The 21,976-nt window shown below is 35.2% G+C and overlaps 2 protein-coding genes across 3 annotated transcripts in view; one reads left to right on the forward strand and one right to left on the reverse strand.

Annotated features, from left to right (window-relative positions):
- Positions 1-347: 347 nt before the first annotated feature.
- twf (twinfilin actin binding protein) lies at positions 348-20,944 on the reverse strand. Its single transcript, XM_019041176.2, has 8 exons — positions 20,775-20,944; positions 19,587-19,664; positions 18,874-18,985; positions 18,014-18,179; positions 16,576-16,819; positions 4,026-4,169; positions 2,833-2,951; positions 348-1,552 (listed from the first exon to the last, which is right to left on the reverse strand). Exons 1-8 carry the CDS (start codon positions 20,797-20,799, stop codon positions 1,406-1,408), a joined length of 1,035 nt encoding a protein of 344 aa, XP_018896721.2. The 5' UTR covers positions 20,800-20,944; the 3' UTR covers positions 348-1,405.
- A 178-nt stretch (positions 20,945-21,122) lies between these two features.
- The window catches only part of LOC109030277 (probable Rho GTPase-activating protein CG5521), a 31,182-nt gene continuing 30,328 nt past the window's right edge, over positions 21,123-21,976 (forward strand). For both annotated transcript variants that reach the window (XM_019041161.2, XM_019041162.2), the window contains exon 1: positions 21,123-21,850. In XM_019041161.2, coding sequence (XP_018896706.2) covers positions 21,745-21,850 — 106 coding nt within the window. In that variant the 5' untranslated portion in view covers positions 21,123-21,744. The remainder of the gene's footprint in view (positions 21,851-21,976) is intronic.

Raw genomic sequence — 21,976 nt, forward strand, 5'->3', positions numbered from 1 at the left:
AATTTTCGGTGAAAAACCATTTCTAAACTGAGTCTACTCTTCTGATTTGATTTTTGGACCTCCCTTCAGCTTGTAACGCACTTGCAACTTAGGTCTGTGCCACCTTAAAAAAATTATGTAACACTCAGTTCCATCACTCTCCTTAACTTAGCATTTTTTGATGAGTTTTAGATGAAAAATCAGCAACTCACATGACTTTTTCAACAGAGATATAGTGTTTTAGAAATCTAAATAATATTCGCTTGAGAACACCGACGGTTTAGAGTTTTTTAGATTCTTATTTCACCAGATAGTTCATGGAGGCTCTTGTATATTAGATCAAAGGAGTAATCACACGAAAAATGGTATCTGATCAAAATGATTTATATTTATTGCATTTATGAACAAAAATCAAAATTTATAAATTAATAGCAAGAAACAAGTTAAGGCAAACAACTTAAATTATGTTATCAAGAGACAAAAAAGAGACAGGGAAGTTGCTGCGAGAAAACAGGCCAATTGTGACTCCAGGCTATCGAAAGGCCACTGAACACGGTCTGAGCAAGAGAAAATGTCACATGTAGTCTCTTCAAAATCTTACATAGAAAAAGATTCACACAAATGAGTTGAAGTTTGGAAAGTAACTCCTGGACGAGATATAAACAAGTATTTTTGACACAAATCAAATGGAAGTTGTTAGATTATACAAATACATAATATCATTTGTATTTTTGCCATTTAACCGACAGTAATTCTAAATTCTCATATTTTGTTCAGGAATTGATTCCCAGACTTCCTGTGGAGTAATTTGTTTTTCTTGTTGAATTTTGAAGAGAAAATAAGTGGCATAGTGTTTAAATTCACACCTTGTCTAGTGTCCCATTACAGGTCAGCAGCACAGGGAATTTCTTCAGCCTTTATTGTAATGGGAAGACTTGATTTACTGATAAATTTAAATATAGTTTTGTATGTACAGGTACTACAGAAAGGGAGTCATTCAGTAAATACAGAATTTAAGCTAACCAGTAGCTTCTTTCACTTTTTCCCCTTAAAAAAGTTAAGGTCAATGATAACAACGATTTCATTCAGCTTACCTCAGTAAATAACCAATAGAATAAATTCATTCTTTTGAAAAGAATAAACTAGAGGATCATAATTTTTTTTATACATATCAAAATTCAGAGAAAAGCATCACCCCATGCTACAAGTATGAGGCCAGCTCAGAGAACACTTAAGACTATCCCTGTTACACAAAGCTTGCAAAGGCTCTAAAGTGCATCCCTCGTCCTAGAGGTAAGAGTGTTTTCAACACTGCGGTAAATCAGAATTATCACACAAGCAAAAGTTATTGACAAGGGAGGTACAGAACATTAATACTAAATTTTCACACACAGTTAATTTCACGGTGAGGATGTTTTTGATGCATTTACGATTGCGGCTTTGTTATCCGTTTTGCGCCTCTATTGGGAGGGCCTTTAGGCTTGTCAAATTTAGGTCGATGTAAATGCTTTTTGGGGTGAATTTCGTCCAGTAAAAACTCCTCTGTTAGTTCCTTCCCTGAGTCAATTTCTATCTGAAATTAACAAAAAAAAAAAAACCAATAATTAGCCTATGATAGCAATCAATAATTAGGAATATATAATTAAGACAATAATAGTATTGGTCAGAAAACTAACATTTCACTTTTAAACATGAAATCTTTTGATGCATCAAGAGTGAGAGATGAGCTTAAGGAAAACATAAAAGAAGCTAAAACTGGAGTAAGGTTAAGCATGAGATATGGGCTAGACTTATAATTAATGTCTAAAATTTAAGTTAATAAGCCGCACTGCCTCCTTTGTCAAAAAATTGAGGAATCTAAGTTGGGTACTCAATATTGACAGTGGAATGATTAATTTCAAGCAAAATGCTCTTGTGTGAGGGACAACGCTGAATGAACTATCGGACATTGCCAAATTTGTCATATAATGATGTAAATTTTTTTGAAAATTAGTGTGAATTGGTCTATATTTAACACTAACAATCTAAGGAATGCAATCTGGTGAGGCAAAAGCTTAGTTTGATGCAATGTTTTGCTTAATTCGATGCGATGTTTTGCTTAGTTTGATGCAATGTTTCGCTTAGTTAATGCTAATTTTTGCCTATTCATGATTGATGAACATCTCGTTAAATGTCAAATTCGCCAGAAGACGACTGATGAATATTGGAGTAATCACTTTGATGCGCAAGCTTTTGCAACTTAAGATAGGGTTGCTAGACAAATTGCTTAACTCTTTGGCCATGGGTCATTATACGACAAATCTGAGCATTTATTAACAAAAGTAACTTTTACACTATAACGAAGATAGTGTTTGGGGGACTCTGAAATAAATTGCTTCTGTTTGAAGATTCACAATTAAGTCTTAGTAGATTTGAAAATTGTGAAAGAAAATATTAATAACTCTTTCCGAAGAAAATATTATTGAGACAATGCGGCAACCTACGGGGCAACTCATAAAATACAAGATGCTTTGGGGGGTTGAGGAGAGTGTTATGTCATTTTGTTTTCACTTGTTACGGAATCGAGACCAAAGGCATAAAAGCGTTACGAGAAGGGAGGGACGTTGGAAAATCTTAAATTTAGCATTAAGTATTTTAGGAACAACCCCTTCCCCTGTAAGTACAACTTTTTTTCTTAAGTTGGCAGTATAAGAATGATGCTCTGAATGAAAGTCGCAACTTAACTATTCAACTTGATGAGGCAAATGGTATGTAAGATGCAAAAAATATGATCCTCAAAATAAAGAGAAGTCACAAGTTTTACAGGAGGTCTTAATAATAATAAAATAAAATACAAAGAGTAAAATGTTTCACCTTCTTTTCTATTTTTAGGCCTGTGCTTTCTATTGTTATGATGAATGGAGCTTTACAGCTTGAGTACAACATTCTTTCCTTGATTGAACAGGAATATCCTGGCATAGAATAAATAAATACTGCAACAGAAAACAAACGAACCATCAAAGAAAACCGACCACCTACTGATACATAATACTATCAAAGCATACTAATAATTTTTACTGCCTTCAGTGAATGAAATCTTTCAAGAGGCTGCTTGAATAAAAACTGCTGACTTATTGGTGAAAATGAAGGCAGAAATCATTATTTAAGATGCACAAAACAGGTGAAAATGAAGAGTAATTACTGAGAAATTATAAAAATATAAAGGGGTCAATGCCATGGGTACAAATGCTGATAGGTATTTCATGTTTAAATATTATAAATACTTTAAGAGCTGAAAATAAAAATATACTTGGTTTTAAAATCGGACAATGTTAAAAGATGTATGACAAAATACTTGGATGTTTCAAAAAGCACAGGTTTAAAAGAGAAATGCTGCTCCACGATGTCATATGTCCACGATGTTTTGAAAAAAGAGTGATAAGCTCCTGAATTATAACCCATGTTAGGATTCAGACGTCATAAAGTCAATTTTAGTAGGAGTGAACTTTTCCGTTTGTGAGCTTTCCTTGCCTATGTAAAGGGTTTTGGCATTTTCTTCTTTCTCCGCATAATGCTATGCCAGATAATAACCGGCACTGAAAAATCGCACAACACAAAATGAGACCTCCTCCCCTCCAAAATTACAGAAATTACCTTCAATTTACTGAACAGATTAAGGAGGGACAGTTTCAGTGCTTACTACAGTTGATGAACTAGTGACAGGATTGCAGTTTTTTAAGAATTTTCTTTGAAAAACTAATTACAAAAAATCGCTGGAGAGAAACATTTTGAAAATCAGCTAAAAATCACTCAAAATTATAGATTGGCACTTTTGCTTAGTACCCTCACTCCAGCAATGCTGGTAAAAACCTTCCTAACGCACTCCTGGAATATTACATGATTTAAAGACAGCTCTCATGATCCTAAAAAATCCTCTTAATATTTTTTGCGACAAGTTACCGCCACAATGTGCACGTGCACATTATGAGGCAACCTCACACCCTTTAAACTACAATGGCGAATAAAACTTACAGGATTGCCGAGATAAATCACCATTATGAACTTACCAATTGATTCCATGTAGTCTCCTTCATGCGTGTGCTTGAAGTTGTATAAGTGATAACGGGCAGTATCGTCAGGAACTTGATGAGGAAGTTGGCTAAGTTCGATAGTTTTACATGTGACTAAGTGAATTTCTTCCTTGGCAATATCTGAAAAATCGAATCAGACAAAATTTAGCACCACTTTTCAGACCAGAATTTGTATTCTTTAAAAATCCTGACACTTTTATTGATCCAATCATTCTGAAAAATTTTCTTAGAGGTGGAAATCAAGCAATCTTTTAAAATTTTCACTGCGTCAAGCAAGATTCCCTTCAAAAATTAAGAATGATGGAAAATCTTGAAACATTGCTAGTTGAGACACTCGTTTCCCTGGTTTCACTGTTACTGTATAAGAACAAGTATACAGACAAAAAATTAAAACAAATTGGGCAGTGCCTAGTTCTCCTGTTTAAAAAAAAAGGAGAAAAGAATGCAAAAAAAAAAAAAAAAAAAAAAAAAAAAAACAGCATGGCACTATCTGAAGGTCTCATTTTATACATTTCTTCCATCCTGCACTTTCAACAGGAATACCAAAAATCTGTATTAGTTGAAATTTGCTGTTAATATTTTTTACACAATCAACGTAATTCTCAAAATGTTAGAAGAGATAATGATTGACGGAAACAACGTTTTTCATTCCAAAAATAAATTAACGAAACAAAAACAATAAGAAACAATGTAAAAAACAATGTAAATAATTCTATGCTGATAAGAAATGTCTAATTATAAAACTCAGACTGAGGGCGAGAGAATCGTTTTAAGAAGAAAAAAAGAGGTGGATTTTTGCTTACGTGGCATCTTATCAATTTCTGGTCTTCAGAGGAGGCTGTTTTCTCACATTTTTGGGCTTGTCTCGTTTTCATGCTCAAATTTAAGGAAAGTAGCTACTAAACGTTTATTGGCCTTCCATCAATTTTTAGATTTCTGCAACTTACGGGCGCCAATTGAAAGACATTAACTTAAGTTTTGTATGACTTTGAGAAGGCTGGCGCGAGTTAGATAACTCTATGCATAATAATGAAATGACTTAGACGGTCAAAAATTGAAGATAAACTTTGATTCTTTTTAGCTTGTAGGCATACTAAATTGTTTCTCTGTCCCCATTATGAATAGGAGGGTTAGGATTTTCGGATGGTATTGAAACTAATCAAACGAAAATCCCATTATCTATGATGAGATTTGCAATTTTTAGAGCTTAATGTCTCATTCCTGTTATTAGATATCAACAATGGAACTGCAGGAACGCGTATCTCCTATATAATAGTTCAAAGTTCAGCCTCTTACAATTTTATCATAGAAAAACACCCAGCCTTCCTGCTTAAAATTTTACGGAAAATGTTTCATAAAAAGAAGCAAAATCAGGAGAGTTTTCAAGAAATGACGTTGAGTATTGTTCTACTTCAAGACAAGAAGTATGCGACGTAGCAAACAAAAATTCGCTTTCCTGCAGGTTTAACTTCGCACTGTTTGCCAATTTTTAACAAATACAGGTCCTGTAATTGGACTTCAAAAAAGAAAATTATTTTCCTTTTTTGGGGGGAAATGTAAGTTACGATTCTTGAGCCTTAAGTTAGAGGTAGATTCTGAGCGAGGCATTAGAATTTTAAACAGCTTTTTTTCAAAGTAAATTTTGTTTAACAGCAAAATTCAGACTGTCATAACCCCAGTTTGATTTGACACTTTGGGAATTTTTTTTGGGGACACCCGGTATCAGGAACTCAATTATGAGTGCAAGTACACATAAGCCATGAATGGACCGCAAAACAGGGTAAGAATCCAACTCCTAAAAGCTACATTTCCACATCAAAATTTCACACAGAACAGGTAAACTTATTGAAAAATTTAAAACTTAACTCACGGATAAGTGAAAAATTAGCGTTTTTGGTTTACATTTTAAACAGTAAAATTCAACCTTCCTGCTTTCAAAAAAACCATGATCAAAGTGGGTCTACAATCAGCCATTGGAAACAACCAATACTGTGGGCAGCTAACTAGCTCTAGTTTTTAGACTGTTTCCTTCCTACTTTGATACAAAGTGTCTCCAATAAAGGGAAAAAAAAAGAAGAAAAAAAAAACAACCCATCAAAATATATTTTGGAATTAGTTTAGTGCTGTATTTGACTTGAGTAAATATTGGTGTTTTAATGAGCAGGGGGTGTGGATAGACGTTTACAAAAGCGCAATTTTCTCAATTCTGAGCTGCATTTTGAATGTTATATGATATTGCAAGTATCGTGTTCTAGGTAATATTTCAATAAGGACATAGATAATGTATTGATTGATTTTCCACCCTGTCTACTGATTCACACAATTAAGCTTTCTCCGGGCTACATTTGTTTAACAGAGAGAATGTGACCCTTTCCAGCTTAAATGGGTTACTAAACCATGAACGAATTTTAACTTGCGATTACGTTTCCTATTGACAGATGACGCGTAAAACACGATGCGCACATTAAAAACGGAAAAAGGTAACTCAGAAATCAAGAAAGATGCAGTGCAAAAAGCGCAACTTTTTCGCAAATTAAAGACGCCCCAGTTTCATGCCTAACCGAATAGTTTCATCCGGCACCAATCAGAAGCAAAAGCGAGTTTCTTTGACTTCCATTAAATGTCTTTCTACTCCTCGTACAAGTATGTACATTGAATAGGTAAGTCGAAACTATATTTTGAGAATCAAAGAATCGAATCTCATTCATTTTATCTATCATATATATAAATTCTATGTGAAAAGAAAAGAAATTAGGTAAATTTTCGAAAAAAAAAAAAAAAGAAAGAAAGAAAATCTTGAAGCAGACAGTTATTCAGGTAGTTTAGATTGAGAGATGATTTTTTAGTGTCACCAATGAGATCCTGGTTAATTAGGATATTTGTAGGAAACTTTCAAGAGACTTTAAAAGTTTTGTTTTGATTTTTTTTTTTTCTTTTTTAAACAGGGTTGCCACAGACTTTAAAAAATGAAATACCCTGACAATTGAGGATGTGGCGGATGGTTAAGAAGGCATAATTGAAAATAGTTTCCAGGCAAAAATCTCAAACCCATTCTAGAAAGCAAATGAAGGTGATATAACAAATTTTCCCTGACATTTTCGTCATTTTCCTTGCTTTTAAAATTCCCTGATATCTCCCGGTTTTCCCCGACTGTGGCAACCCTCTTTTAAATTACTTATATGGTTTAAAATGTTTGAATTAGAATTCCTGCTTCTTAAAGTGAAGAGATTCTGTTAGAAACCTAATGAATCCCTAGAGATCCAACCCAAGAGGAAAGAAAGTAGGCAGCAGGAAACTAACGCTGCTTGGACCATACATACCAAATAAAATGAAATGAGTTTTAGTTTCTTTTTATGACTGTCAAAGAACAAATCTTAGTTTTTGATTTTTGAATGAGAAGTAATCTGCACCTGCGAAGTGAAAATAATCAAGCTACCAAGCGAGATAAAAAGTTTACTGCGCTATGCCATAAAGAAAGTCCCATCATAGATGTAAAAAAGATATAGCAAACACATGCACAGAGGAAGGGATGACCTCACATTTTGAAAACATGGCTCATTCTGAAGGTCGAACGATCTTTATTTTACTGAAAAGAGTTTATCGTTACCAAAAAAATGAGGGAAAAAATAAATACTAAAAAAAAGATACATTGGGATGTTTCATTTTCTATTATTTAAGTATATGTCCTTAGAGGGATACTAATGCACTTACTAATGCATTAACTTAATCACAGAGAGAAATAGAATATAATAATTTAAATAGAAATTAAGAATATGATAGTACAGAAGAATTTGATATTGATAGAATTTATATAAGAAATTGATTCTGAAAATATGGTTGAGCAATTGTTCACAATTCACTTTCAAACAGAGAAGGTAAAAACTTCAGCAAAAGGGAAATTTCATAAAATTAGAATGTAGGCTTATCCGTTTCTGTAGGAATCAAAAATTTAATTGATATCTTGTTAAAACTGATTAATTGGGGAGATTACTCTTTCGCAATAAAAATTATCTAAAAAAATAAGATTCACAAACAAAGGAGTTAGATGATTTTATAAAAAGGAGTACACAATTCTTTACTTATTCAAAATATCAGAATTGTGATAATGATTAAAAATGGTTTAGGATTAAAAACCCTGATGATTAAAAGCAACTTGAGATTAAAAATAATTTGGGATGGTTATTACAAGGGAACTCAGGGTATAAAAGGAAAATTTTTGAGGAACAGAACGTGACAGGTGATGATAATAAAAATTTATACTTCCAGGAAAAAGAGTTCAACTTCTCCATAAAAGTGCAAAGACGCATTGTGTTGTTCCATGATTAACGTCTGAGGTTAGTTTCTCAGACGGGAAACCAAAGTATTGATTCATTTCAAATTTGCATTAATTTTTTTTATAATAAATGAGTCCTTATCTCCTTAAATTACCTATTTTCTTTAAATATACTTGAGCAATGCATTACAATTTACTCTGAAAAAAAATTGCAGTAAAAGGAAATTTATCTAACATTAGTATGTAGATACACTCTTTCCTGCAGAAGCAGAAAAATTGGTTCGTTTTACTTGGCGTAACAAATTGATCAAGAAAACCGTTTTTTCTTTCAAGAAAAACAATAATTGATCATTTGAAAAAATTAGGATTGAAATTGTTAATGATTAAAATGATGTACGGCTAAAATTATTAAGTAATAATTCTGACTGAATGGAGACAGAAGGGATTCAAGACTTAAAAAATTTAGTGGAAAAATTAATCTTCAACATCCTTTGGAACAAAATCGAAAGACAGCTCTTCAAATTCAGAGGCTAAAACTTTTAAAGTTTCAATAAAATGCACATCAACAGGGTTCTCTTTGCTTGCCAAGGAAGGGGCATGGTCTGATTGCAAGAAAACTATCAACGATTCAGGATTAAATAATTCCTTTTGTGACTTCCTAATCGCCAGCTTTTTCATTTTTGAAGCACCTTCACACAGGTAGGACAAAACGAGCTTGTCACTGACGCTGTAACTGGACTTTAAAAAATGCCACAACTGTAACAACAATATAAACACAAAACCTGTCTCACATAGACAAAGAAGTTGATTTGGAGGAAGCGGAAGGATTTCTTCACTTTTGTTTTTCTTGTTGACTACATTCGCTTTTCCTCGCCTTCTTTTTTTATACTCGGATAAAACTTCTTTGATCTTTTCAAAATAAGGAACCGCGTCGTTGGATAAAATTGAACTTATTTTTGACAGCACGAATAAAACATCAGGAATTTCTTTGTAAGGAAAATGTGCTAAATTGTCAGCAATGTATAACAGTAATTTCAGATTGAGTTCATCATGATTTGTGAATTGGCTGACCAAGTTAGAGATGAAAACACTTGTGTCTTTGGATAGTACTTCAAATAGTTTGGAGAATCTTGCGGTGGGCTGTTCGGGGGCAAAGCCACGGACTACCTTATCTGTAGAGGTTATTTCCAACAATTTATGCGATTGTAAAACTCCTTTTGAGTAAAATGGTCGGAGGAGACTAAGGCCACAGCTTTGAATATTGACCACCATATCCAAGGCTTTTCTTGAAATTGAGGGTTCAGGATCTGCTATCATGCAGATTGAGTAAGACATGAAATTGGCTGGATGAATCAGTTTAAAATCAACAATGACTTTCAGAGTCTTGACAGCTGTGTATCTCAAATGAAGGTCCTTGACCAGGAAACAGCTGAGAATACTCGGTAAATAACGATTTGCAATGACACTTGACGTTCCGGCAGATACATCCTTCATCTCTTTCAAGTTTTCTTCCTTTGAAATTTTCAACCAATTATCGTTCAAACTTTTAGCTCTACGGTTGTCTTCCTGGAAGTGCAAACTTAATGCTAATAGTACGCGAACCTTCATTTGATTCGAGAGATTTGGTGATTCTAAAAATGAACAAAAATGTTTGACGACTTCTTCCTTCAGAAGTAAATTTTGATAGCGGCCGCTAATTAATGCAATTGATTTTATTACAATGGCTCGAACATTAGAATTTTCAACTGTTAGAAGGCAAATGAAGATATTTACAATTTTTTTCATATTTGCTGGGGTGCATTCCTTGTTTAATATCTTTGGAAGATCAAAATATCTAATCAAAGCACTGAGCTTAATGAGAATTCTATTGAAGCGGAGTGCTTCACTTTCACAAAGCTTGTCAATCTTATCGCAAGAGTCTATACATAGATTCATCAGGAGATTCTGGCAGTATGAAAAAATTTTTTGGGCTGAAGAAAAATCATTGTTGATTTTTGAAATCAAAGAAAGACAGGAGATGCTGTTCAGCACATTTTTGCACTTTCCACTGTTAATTAAAATTACGAACTGCTCAATTAGAAATGATTTTTTTTCGACATTTTTGAAGAATGATACGCGGTAGAGCATCAAGTGTTCAAAAATTGACAAGACATAATGCAGTATATCAGGTCTCTCATCCATTGTAAGTTTGGAACACAGATGTGGATACAGTGTAGGCGTCAGATCCGCAGCCATTTCTGATTTTGCAGATACAAAGATAAGCAGCATCTGGTAACAATTGACTGACATGTCAACATTTGATGCACTATCCTTTAGAATTTGATTTAAAATGCATTTGGTAATTCTCTTTGCAGCTTTGCAGCTTGCATCTTTGGTTTCACAGTCTGAAGTGTTGAGTAATGATTTAAAAATCTCAGGAAATTTATGTGTGGTATCTGCCTGTCTAGACAGCTGCAACGTAGATAGAATATCTAATACTGTAGGGAGGGTAGAACTTTCATTCTTCTTATTCAGTGGAACGATCCATTTCTGCTTGAAAAAATCTATGATGGCTTTCACTATTGTGGGATCATCATCAAGTCGTTTAAGGATCGTGACGAGTAAATTTGACAGTCCAGGATACTGAGGATCCTCAAAAAATAATTTGAAAATGATTGATAGAGTTGCTTTTCGTACAGTCAAGCGAACATCTTGGACACGCTCTAAAATGCATGGAAAATATTTCGCGAAAATTTGCTTGTTTCTGAAAATTTGTTTGCCTAAGAATTGAACAGCCTTTTCTCGCAGCGAACAGGATGGGTCTGTCAGAGATCTTTTCATGGATATTTCAATGTAACTATAAAACAATAGGTTCGGATCCGCTTCCACAACGGAAAACATACATTTAATCGCTTTGAGTTGCATCTGTGGATTTGCAGATACCACACGATTGATGACGAGTTTTAGCAATTTGTCTGAATAGGTAACAAGTGGGTTCGAAGAATTCAAGTAACGAGCGATTGTTTTGAAGATTTGCTCATCTTTTGGATTTGATAAAATTGGTTTTGAAACAATGCAAGAGGATTTATTTTCTGGCAGGTGGTTAGTGATTGCATAGACAAACGACAGAGATTCATCAAGTAGCCCTTCAATACTCTTAAGTTTTGAGATTTTACCTTTCAATTTATCTATGTTTGTGATAATTTCTTCAATTAAAATCATACAATAAAATTCAGTAAGGCCTTCAAGGGAGGACACATTTTTGGAACCAGCTAATGATTGAACAACTAACTTCAAGCAACATACAGAATTACTATACACCATGCTCGTTAAGTCAGCGCTTGCATTGGATTGCGAATCTTGAGTCAAAATTAGCGATAACTTGTTTTGAATAGAGGCTCTCATCACAAAGTCTTCCCTAAATACGGGCAATAATAGTGCCAAGTAGTCAAAACATACATTCTGAATGTTCTTGTTACTAGTATTGGTAAGATGAAAAGCAATTAGCTTGTGTAAAAAGCGGAATATTGAGTTGCTTGCAGGCCATTCTGGCTCGTATCGGATTTTGAACAGATCCAAGATTAAGTTCTCCAGAACGGTTCTGAAGTTGGAGTTTGACACAGAATTGCAAATCATTTTGTTGAAAAATTCATGCCATAGTTTCTGAGCTTCATTTAATTTTATAGGAAAGCATTTCTTGATTAGTTTGGGACTTGCGGTGTGTCTGAGGAAACTTGCAGTGGCATTGACGAAAGATAATAGAGCTGCAGTTATGAACTGAACTTGACTGTCACTGTGGCTAACTTTAAAAGTGCGTTGAGTGAAATTCACATCACGATTCAGCAGTGCAATAGTTGAAATGATCTGGTCCAGTATTAACGGCCGTTTTCCTTCATAGGTAGCGTAAAAAGAGGTCATTAATTTTAGACTCGAGTGCTGAAAATTTAATAGGTTGGGGGTAAATAATGCTGAGATACAAACGGATGCTAATTTCACAAAAGCATCATCAGACCCAGAGAATAGTTCAGGAACTTTGCTAGATGCGGACACGATTTCCTCGAATTTGTTGAGGAGCCTCTTGAAGCTATGATTTCCAAAAACTTTGTCGAAGTTAGCTTCAGATAATGTCTCATCTGCTTTGCCAGCATTTTGAAGTACCGGGAGGAGGGAGTTGAAAAAGTTGATAAACAAAAAAAGAGCCATTTGGGAGATCGTTAAGTCGTCATTCCTCAAATCTTGCGAATAGCTGCTCACGATAGTGAAGACAGACTCTGCAGAAAGCATGATTACACGGTAAATATTTTTGGACACAAATTTCCGCTTTTCATCAACCAGAGATTCATCTGTGTTGATGAATGCGCCTAGGCATTTCAATAGCTCTTCATGAGTCTCTGTAGACACGGACAAGTTTTTCCCTTTCAAAGTTAACAAGTCTTTCTGAATGGACTCCAAAGTAAGCAATGTCTGCTTGAAATCACAATCTTTGATGTTTGGTAATTGCTGGATGCTTTTATTGAGTTTTGAAATACTAGCTTGGATGCTAGTGGCGTGTTTTTTATGAATTTTCGAATTCACTACTTTTTCATTCGAGTTTTCCGCTTGCAATTCACTATCCGTGTGCTCGTTTTTGCGCTTCTTCAAGCTTGGAGCTGAGCTTGAGCTGGGTAGTCTACGTTTGGTATTTTCCAAGACCCGTTTTTTGGCTGTTGGAAGAACTTCAGGACTACAGCTTACTTCAGAGTATGATGAACTCTGATCCTGACTGACTGTAGATGGTGAACTAGAGCAACAGTCTGACGGTAGATCTATGTTGCCATCGACACACAAATCGATGGCACTAGAATTATAAATTGGAGGATTAAGTGAGGTGATACAGAGAGGTTTCACATGAGTAAGGAACTCTTGATCTGGAGATAGAATTTGCTTATTTTGATTGGTACAATGCAATTTGCGACTGGGGTATTGAAGGGAAGTTTTTTTAGTGGGAATGAATTGACGTGAGAAGTCTACGGAGCATTTAATGTGTTTTGAAACTGGCACAGTCATTTTGAATTTTACTTCGCCAGTGTCATGATCACTTTCTATAAGAGTTTTCATGGTTGGGGCTGAGTTAAAATCGCTGTCTATGTCTGCGGAATCATCGACCCTCGAGACAGTATTAAGACCACTAGAGTGACGAATCAGCGGATTGAAAGAGGTGATGCAAAGAGGTTTCATATGGACTAGATCTTCTTCATCAAAAGAGATAATTTGTTTACTTTTCTCAAAGTGATGTAACTCTTGATTGGGGCCTTGGGACGAAGGAGTTTCTTCAATAGGAATGAGATCATATGAGAAACTTGCAGAACGCTGATTGCGCCTTGGTATGGTCACATTGAACTGAATTTTACCAGTATTGAAGTCACTTTCTATGACAGTCTCCAAAGCAGGGATTGGGTGAGAGAAAGCTTTTGAGTGCAAGGGGGACTCATCTATAAACACCAAACATGCGAGCAAAGTTAATGATGTACTTATGCAGTAGGAAGACAGGTACACCTCATAAAAATAAAAAAAAAAGTTGATAGCATGCATTATGATTCATCAAAGCCAGAGCAGTTGAACTACTTCAGTTTGCTGTTTTCACCTCCTAATTTATTCCTTTGTCAGTTCAAATATTAACAACAATAGCTACTTCAATCATTGGCTATCGTCAGGTCAAACAAATATAAAACAATTAAATTACCAAGGAAAACAAATTTAAAAAAAAAAGCTGAACAGAAGGGATAACGTGAAATGATAAAATTAAATAATGGTGTAAACGTTAGATTTTGGACTATGTGAGGAGGCGTCACCCATGAAATGTTAACATGTTCTTTCAACCTTTGTCAATTTAGAATTCTCTAAGTTTTCCTTTGATTTTTGTTGGATTTGACAATGGCTTTTACAATGTAAAGTAACTATTATTGCCTCAGAAATACTCTGATGAACTAAGGACTCCAGGAGTAAAAATTATAAAACTTGAGTCAGTTCACCAGCTGTGCTACATGCTACCCAATCAAGAAAATTGTCACAGCCTTGAAGAGATGAACCATTTACTTTCTATTTTACACCCAGGGATGCAAATTGTTCTAGGCCTCCGCAATTTTCTGCAAAAAAGGGTTTCTGCAAAGAGGTCAACACAACGTACTGATCAAAATCTTCCTAAATTTTTGGATAATTTTGGGATAAGTGCCTGAGTTGCATTATTTCACATGAGTTGAAAGTCTGAGAACCACCAAAAAAAAAAAATATCATCCTCCACCATTTTTAGGGCACTTCACTTTGGTAAACTGCATGGTCATGCGGTCAAGAACAATTTGCGCCCTGTTTTCACCTCTCAAAAATTATGGTAGCGATTGAATGGGGCTGATAAGCTTGAGGTTTTGCGGGTGGTTGACGAAAGGTCACAGAATCAGGTCTTGGTTTGCTAAATTCAAATTTTCATTGAGTTATAATGATGAAAATGGAAATTTTCATTTATCCATTTTAAGAGCAACACCTAATCTTGCAACCCAGTTTTCAATCACCTTTGAAAATTTTAGGGACCACTTGGTAGGGCTTCACAACCCCTACCAAATGTCTGATGTCTCAGCACACTAAGGTAGGTACCAATGAATTACGATGAAAAATGTTCGGTTACTGCTTTGACAATATAATTGAAAACCGATTAAAGCAATAATTATACTGAACCAGGTCCAATCTATAACTATACTTTTCAAGTCATTAATGGGAATTTGTTGATGCCTATTGACTAACTGAATACATTTGTTGCAAAGGACATTTAAATCCAATGAAACATTTCAAAATTGCTTTAGACATTACTTCATACTTATGAAACACCGGTAAATTTCCTTAAAAAAACTTTGATGAATTTGATTGGTATAGAAGAAAATTCTCAATTTTCAACTGAAGCCTTTATGTAGCTGTCCATTCATGCAAGAATAAACTTTGGTAATTTAGTAATGCTACAGTGGCTTTACGTCTGAAGAGAAAACAAAAGATAAAATTTAAAGTAAGTTGCGTTTCCTACTCCAAGGCGCTGAAGCAAAAGGTTTCACATTGGTTGCCAGTTCCCACCAATTTTTAGGTCAGCAGCTGCCAAAATGTTCAGCCTTTATGGACAATAACATGCGGTTTTTCTTCACAGTGAAGTAACTTGAAAATTAAGTCAAATTTGTTCAGTCCCCGATCACCCCTCTTCCAAATTTTGTCTGGACGACTCTGGCAGTATCCGTGCAGATAAGCAGACATGTGTTTGGTTCAGTTGGACGGCTCGACCTCGGTCCCCAATCACTCCTATTCCAAATTTAATCTCCTGATTACAGAACTATCTTTTCTACAGCCAAAGAAACACGTGATAGCTAAACGCTCCAGACAACCACCTAGACAAAGCCCTGCTTGTAGAAGGTAGAGCAAAATACGCAGAAATCATACGAGCGTTAACCTGTCATATCTTCGCAAAGATGATCCAATTGATCCACTTATTCTCACGGTCACCAAGAAAGAAAAAAAATAAAAAAATAAATAAATCAAATTAATGCCCAGAAAACTTCAAAAATTGACTCTCAGAAATGTCCTCCAGAGAATGATGTGTGGCTCCCACTTTTCCTTCATCATACAAGAGAGATTTTTTTTTTGAGATTCCTTAAAATAGTGGACAGTGGCAGGGAAGTTTCAAAAAAGCATTGTCCATTATTTTGAGGAATTTTGAAGAATAATTGCTCATGTAAAATGAAAAATAGGTGGATTTAATACCCATCATCCTCTCCAAAATTATTTTGGGAACCCAATTTTGAAGTTTCTTCTACACAAGGTCTTTTTTGTTTTGAATTATTTCACAGCGAAAGAAATCACCCAGTGGTTTCCCGTACAAGCTGAGAATTTTTTGCACCAGCTGACCTAGAAATTGGCAGGATCATCAGCTACTTAGAGATAATGCGCCAAGTCACCCAGACAGTAGGAGTGCTCTATGGCCTGTAATTTAAAATATGGCTTTTGTTTTCTCTTTGTGTATACCCTTATGCAAAAATTCAATTCAATTGATACCTACCTCAGGTGAAAATTTGCAACAGTCAATCCACCTTGTCAACCAAGTAAGCAGCCACCAAGAAAGTATCACAGTCCGGCCACCTATTTACAGCCGAATTAAAACCCAAAACACACCAATATGCAAGCTATAGAAAGGACCTATGCAAGCTGCGGGTCAAAGCATTCAAAGAATTACTATCCTCACCTATAAAACTAAAATGGACTTACCTATACTAAATTGTGCGTAGTTTATTTCTTTCCGTCCCAAACGTTCGATGGCAGAGAGTGCATCGGGAAGAAGGGGAAATGCAACACCCGAAAGAGTTTGAGATCGGCTGTCGACACTTATTTCTGTCAGACCAGTTGTCTCACTTTTCCGTAACTCGGCTAACTCTTCTTCGCGTGTCGTTAGAGGTGCAGGCGATTTAATCGAAAGACGATGTCGTTCAAGACCTTTCAAGCTTACATCCTCCTGAAAAAATGAGTTAATTAACAAGAATGTGGGAACACAAAGAAATAGAAGGTAAAAAATGGTACTTAATTTTTTTGGAGCTGTTCGAAAATGACATAAATTTTAGATCATTGAAACAAAGAGTGGATGGTTCAAATAAGCTTTGTTAGAAACGTTTTTTCAACATAATGACCCCTCTACTCAACGCAGAAATTTTGTCTCAAGCAGTAACTACTGCCCAAGACAAAATTTGAAATGAAAGATTTGCAAAAATTGGCTCTGAACCATTTAAAATTCTGTCTCCATCAAATCCGTGTCTGTCTAATACTATGAAATGTGATCCTGAGTTTATTGCCTTATTATTTGCCCAGGTGGGCATAATCCAACATACTTACTAGGAGAAAGGACCCCGCACACTTCTTATGAGGATGTGCACCACAATCATATTTGATCTTTTAATTGTTTTAAATTCGTCTATGGATGTTGATCAAAAGTGATCATTCTGCCAACTTTCTACAAGCTACTGTTTTTGCACAATCTGCGATTGCAGGTTCGGTAATTTCAAAGAAAGGCTGTTTAAAATCAAAACGTAGTGCTTGTCGACCTGGTGAGAACAATAAAGAGGAAGAGAGAAAGAAACTGTTTTGGACAGTGGAAAGAAAAGGCATGTGGAATGAAATGAAAGAAACGGGAAATAAATCATTGATCACGAACTCTGCATCGTGATACCACAACATAAACTCAAATAGCGGAGTGTTCTAGGCATAAGTAAGAACCGAGAAAAGATACACCGTGGTAAATGTATCATTTGACGTTATAAAATCTGTTGATGAAAAGGTTTTTCATTTGTCGTAAGGTTGCATTTATGGTGACTTTAAAGTAGTTTGCTCCCCTGAAAATTGACTCATAAACGGTGAAGAAAAGTGTGTAGCTGAATATTCTATGTACTTTCTAAAATTGAATTGATTTAAAAAAAAAAAAAAAAAAAGGAGCACCAGCTCTATTAGAAGATTAGATTCTACAGAGAAAAGAATAATTTCTCGAAAACTATGAAAAAGAATGAACAAGTATTATTCTACGCGTCTTGTCATTTTTATTTCTAGACTTTAGGAGTTTCTTTCTTTCCTTCACGGTTGGTGGCATCCTCCGCTAGAACAAAATTTGTATTTCTCATTCTTATGCAAACATAAGGTCTTAGAAACAGATATTACAAACCTGTGATGTAACGTGATATTCCTCTTTGATCTGACCACTTCCAAACTCTTGCTTCAGTGTTGCTTTTGTAGAAGCAAATAACATTTTTTGACGTACAGGAGAGTCATCAGGTGACCAACTTATCAGTAACCAATCATAACCTGTGGTTTCATTCTTTGTATCTAATCTAAAAAAATAGAGACAAAAGAAAAAATGAATCTCATAAAAAGTAAATAAGTCAAAATTATCAAACCTTATCTTAACTACTGATCTCTCTCTGACGTTAATTATCTTACCTAACCTTTTGTACAAAGAGTCTTACAAATTCGCTTACCGGCTGAAGTATTATCGATAGACTTTGATAGAATTATAAATAGACTGTAATCTAAATCTAGGTAAAAATTGTGCCAATATTGTTTATGTACATCAGAATGGAAGATTACTAGGGCAGATGTGATCAGCATCAGTGTACCTACATTTCATGTTCCTTAATTTTCTCTCAGTTTTCCTCCCTCTGGAGTCCATGCCAAATAATTTTACGCACTTCTAGACTGTTACAGAAGATCATCTGATGTCACTTCCAAATGTAAAGTAAATGCAAGAAGCAAGATGTCAGATCATCTGACACAGTCTAAAAGTGCGTTGAATATTTGACATGGGCTCTAACCAAAAACTAAACTGCTTGGCACTTTAAAAATTGTTGTGAATATACTGTAGATAATAGAGAGTAGATTCACAAAATTTTAATTTCAGTGTTGTTCTGTCTAATTATTAAAAACTAAAACTTCAGAGAAAATTATGCAACGTTTGATGTTGTTAGGTTGATTCCTGTTGAATTCGTCTAACTATACCACAAAAACTTAGAAAAAAGTGAGTTTTACCTGTACAAAATATATGCTGGCTGGGATGGAAATACTAGTGGAGGAACCAAATCGTCAAAATCTTCTTTCCAAGAGCCTTTGACTTTCTCAAAGTGTGATAGTGTCAACTCCTCTGAAAAATCAGAAAGTACTTTTACATCCATGCATTGTAATGTAACATTAAATTAAATTCCTTTTAGACTTACTTTAATTTTGACGAATCAGGATCAACGAAACAAAAGTGAGTCTCACAGTGAGTACACAATGAATCACCAGACAGGATACTAACATTTATGGTTTTTTTGCGAGTAATTTGTTGACTTAATAATATTTATAAAAAAAAATTAATTACCTTTACTTTTTCAGAGTTTAAAATAATTTCTCATGCTACTTATTGCAGCGCTTCACCACTTTATACAACCAAGAGCCTTGCTTCATCCTCAAATTATCTCGAAATTGATAGAAAGGAGGGTTGGTGTAGAACAGCAGCATGCACTAAAATCTTGTTTTATCTTAACGGACGTTATTTTAAAATCCAAGCAACAAAAGAGATAAAGAGAACAGCAGTTTGCCTCTTTTCTATCCATCAAACTCATGGGTTTAAGGTTCAGGCAGGTATAGTGCGAGTGAGATTCAAAATGTTGGCGCACACCATTGATTTAGAATACATTTCAAACCAAAATGAAAAATTGATTTGATAAACAATTACTGACACAGAAGCTGATAATAATTACCATTTTCAATAGACACTTTGAAAGCTCGAACATCCAGATCTAGGTAGGAACTGAAGAATTTTTTCAGTTGCTCATTGGCTGAGGGAAAAAAAATAATGATTAGAATTGAGCTTAAAGTTAAAGGATGAATGAAAAAATGAACAGTAGAAAGAAACGAAGAGCAGAAAGAGCTTTGAGGGGGTTAAGGAGGAACTTGACTGTTGAGTGCGCTACTTTGAGGGAACCTAACTGTCAAGCGCGTTGTTTTTGGAGGAACCAAACTGTTGACCGCGCTGTTTTGAGGGAATCCAACTGTCGACCGCGTTACTTTATGTGTCGGGCAAAATTCTGTGAAAACTTAAAATTGGGGAACCTACTTAAATTTATTTTGGGGGAACCTTTCGAGGTTTCTGCCCCCCTGCTCTACATATCGTACTTAAGTAAATAAAAAATGTTATGAGGGGGAAATGAAAAATAATAAGCAGTGGAAAATAATATAGTACACTGTTCCGAAGATTACGTAGACTGTATCTCGTTAAAGCCATGGAGGAATTTCTAAGGTCTATGATTTGGAAAATTGAGGTCATTGAGAAAAACTACTTGGGAAGTTTCCTTCAGTGGCTTGGTGGGGGACTACCTCTGGACCCCCTGCCAGGAGAAATTTAGCAGTTGTTTGATACTAATGCACATGTTACAACAAGCTGCAATAATTAGGTGAGAATAAACTAAGTGAATACATAAACCTCAATAATGCAAGCATGCTCAACAGCTCTGATAAATGGAGCAACACTCCAGAACGGAGAGAATGTCAGTCATGTATGAGAAAACCATGGCGAATCTTGCCATATTTCTGCCTGACAGCTAGATCTTTTGTCAATTCATAAAGTATTTGATTGGGTCAATACGCTGTCATCTTTCAGTTGAAAATTGCAACGAGCAAAATTAAGTTGATCGGTAGATCTGAGACTGAAAATTTGGCAGAGTATGACTCAGCGTTCAGAGTAGACATTGACTGTGTCATCGAATTGGCATAGTAACATGAATAGACCTGAGTGCCGGTAAGATGAGGCCTGACTATCAGTTGTAATAACCATAGATCAACGGCTGAAATGAGCAAATGAATGGTAAAATGATGCGCTCAGCCAATGGCTCGGCACCATCAGGAATCAGGACAAGAGGTTGATCTAGAAATAATAAGCTGTGAAATACCTGTAATGCCTGTCTGATGAGACATTATGTCGACGATTCACTAAGCTGAGGATGTAAATAACTGAAAGCTGATACCGGATACTATATTATTAATAATATTGGAATTATTTTCGGCATTTCGGATGGACAAGAGCAGCAAACTACAAAAGCGAATGAATACTTTTGTTGTTTGTTGATGTGGTGTCGTAGCCGGAAACAAAGTGACAAACCGGAAATGATTGACCGGAAGTTCTTCCCCGGAAATGAAACTAGTTCCAAATTCCAAAAAAATTGTATTCTTTGTTCCTTGTTTTCTCGTTCCAAAATTCATGTGCGAAGAGAATTTGGACCATTGGAATTGACACCAAAAGTAAACAAGAGAAAATTCATGTATGTCAGCAGGGAGCAGCCACCAGTTTGTAAACAAGTATTTAATTTCTGATTAATTATCCCTAAAATCAAAATTAGTGACTAACTTAAACATTGGTGTTTTATGCAGAGAATTGAATCATGTGACAGGACAATTTTTTATACATTTTGAGTAGTTTGCTTCACTTCTGTTCGGTGTATTCAACTTCGCTTTCTCGCGATGTCAGTGTGTTCTTATGTCGAAAGATGACTTAAATTTTTATTTGAATCATCCTCTCTAAATTTTCTTTGGATGGAAGTTGATCATAGTTAATGCGTGTGCTCTTTCTTTTCTCCAAAGTTTCCCCATGTAGTACTGTCGCAGCACTTGTTGTGCTGGCATTCTCTGACAGTCCTGTTCCATGAAGTTGGGTCATTTTCTTTTTGCCGGAAAAGTCATTCCTACCAGAACTAGTATAGCAATCCTACATCTATTGTCATAAGCCTGTCCTAATTAGTTCTGAGTATCAAAGTCTTATGGAGCTTAAACAGTTACTAGAAACAACCCAAAAATCTGGCAGTGCGCTCCACTAACATCTGGTCCTAAATCAAAATGAAGTGAATTGATCTTGGCCGGTGAAAAATGTTCGGGAAAAAAGCACATGGTGACATCAAGAAGTCTACAATCAAAATACAAGACTTGAAGAAGGACAACGCCACTCGTTTTAAGCATCTTCGAGCCGTCATAGGTAAGGCCTCAAATGTTTATTTTTGGAAATTTGCTTTGAATTTCTTAACCAATTTTGGAATACTCTTTCAGAATTGATGAATCCTTTTATTATGCTATGCACTGACAAAAGTATCACAAGGGCCAA

This window comes from Bemisia tabaci, chromosome 8 (assembly GCF_918797505.1).
Source record: "Bemisia tabaci chromosome 8, PGI_BMITA_v3".
Classification (NCBI taxonomy): domain Eukaryota; kingdom Metazoa; phylum Arthropoda; class Insecta; order Hemiptera; family Aleyrodidae; genus Bemisia; species Bemisia tabaci.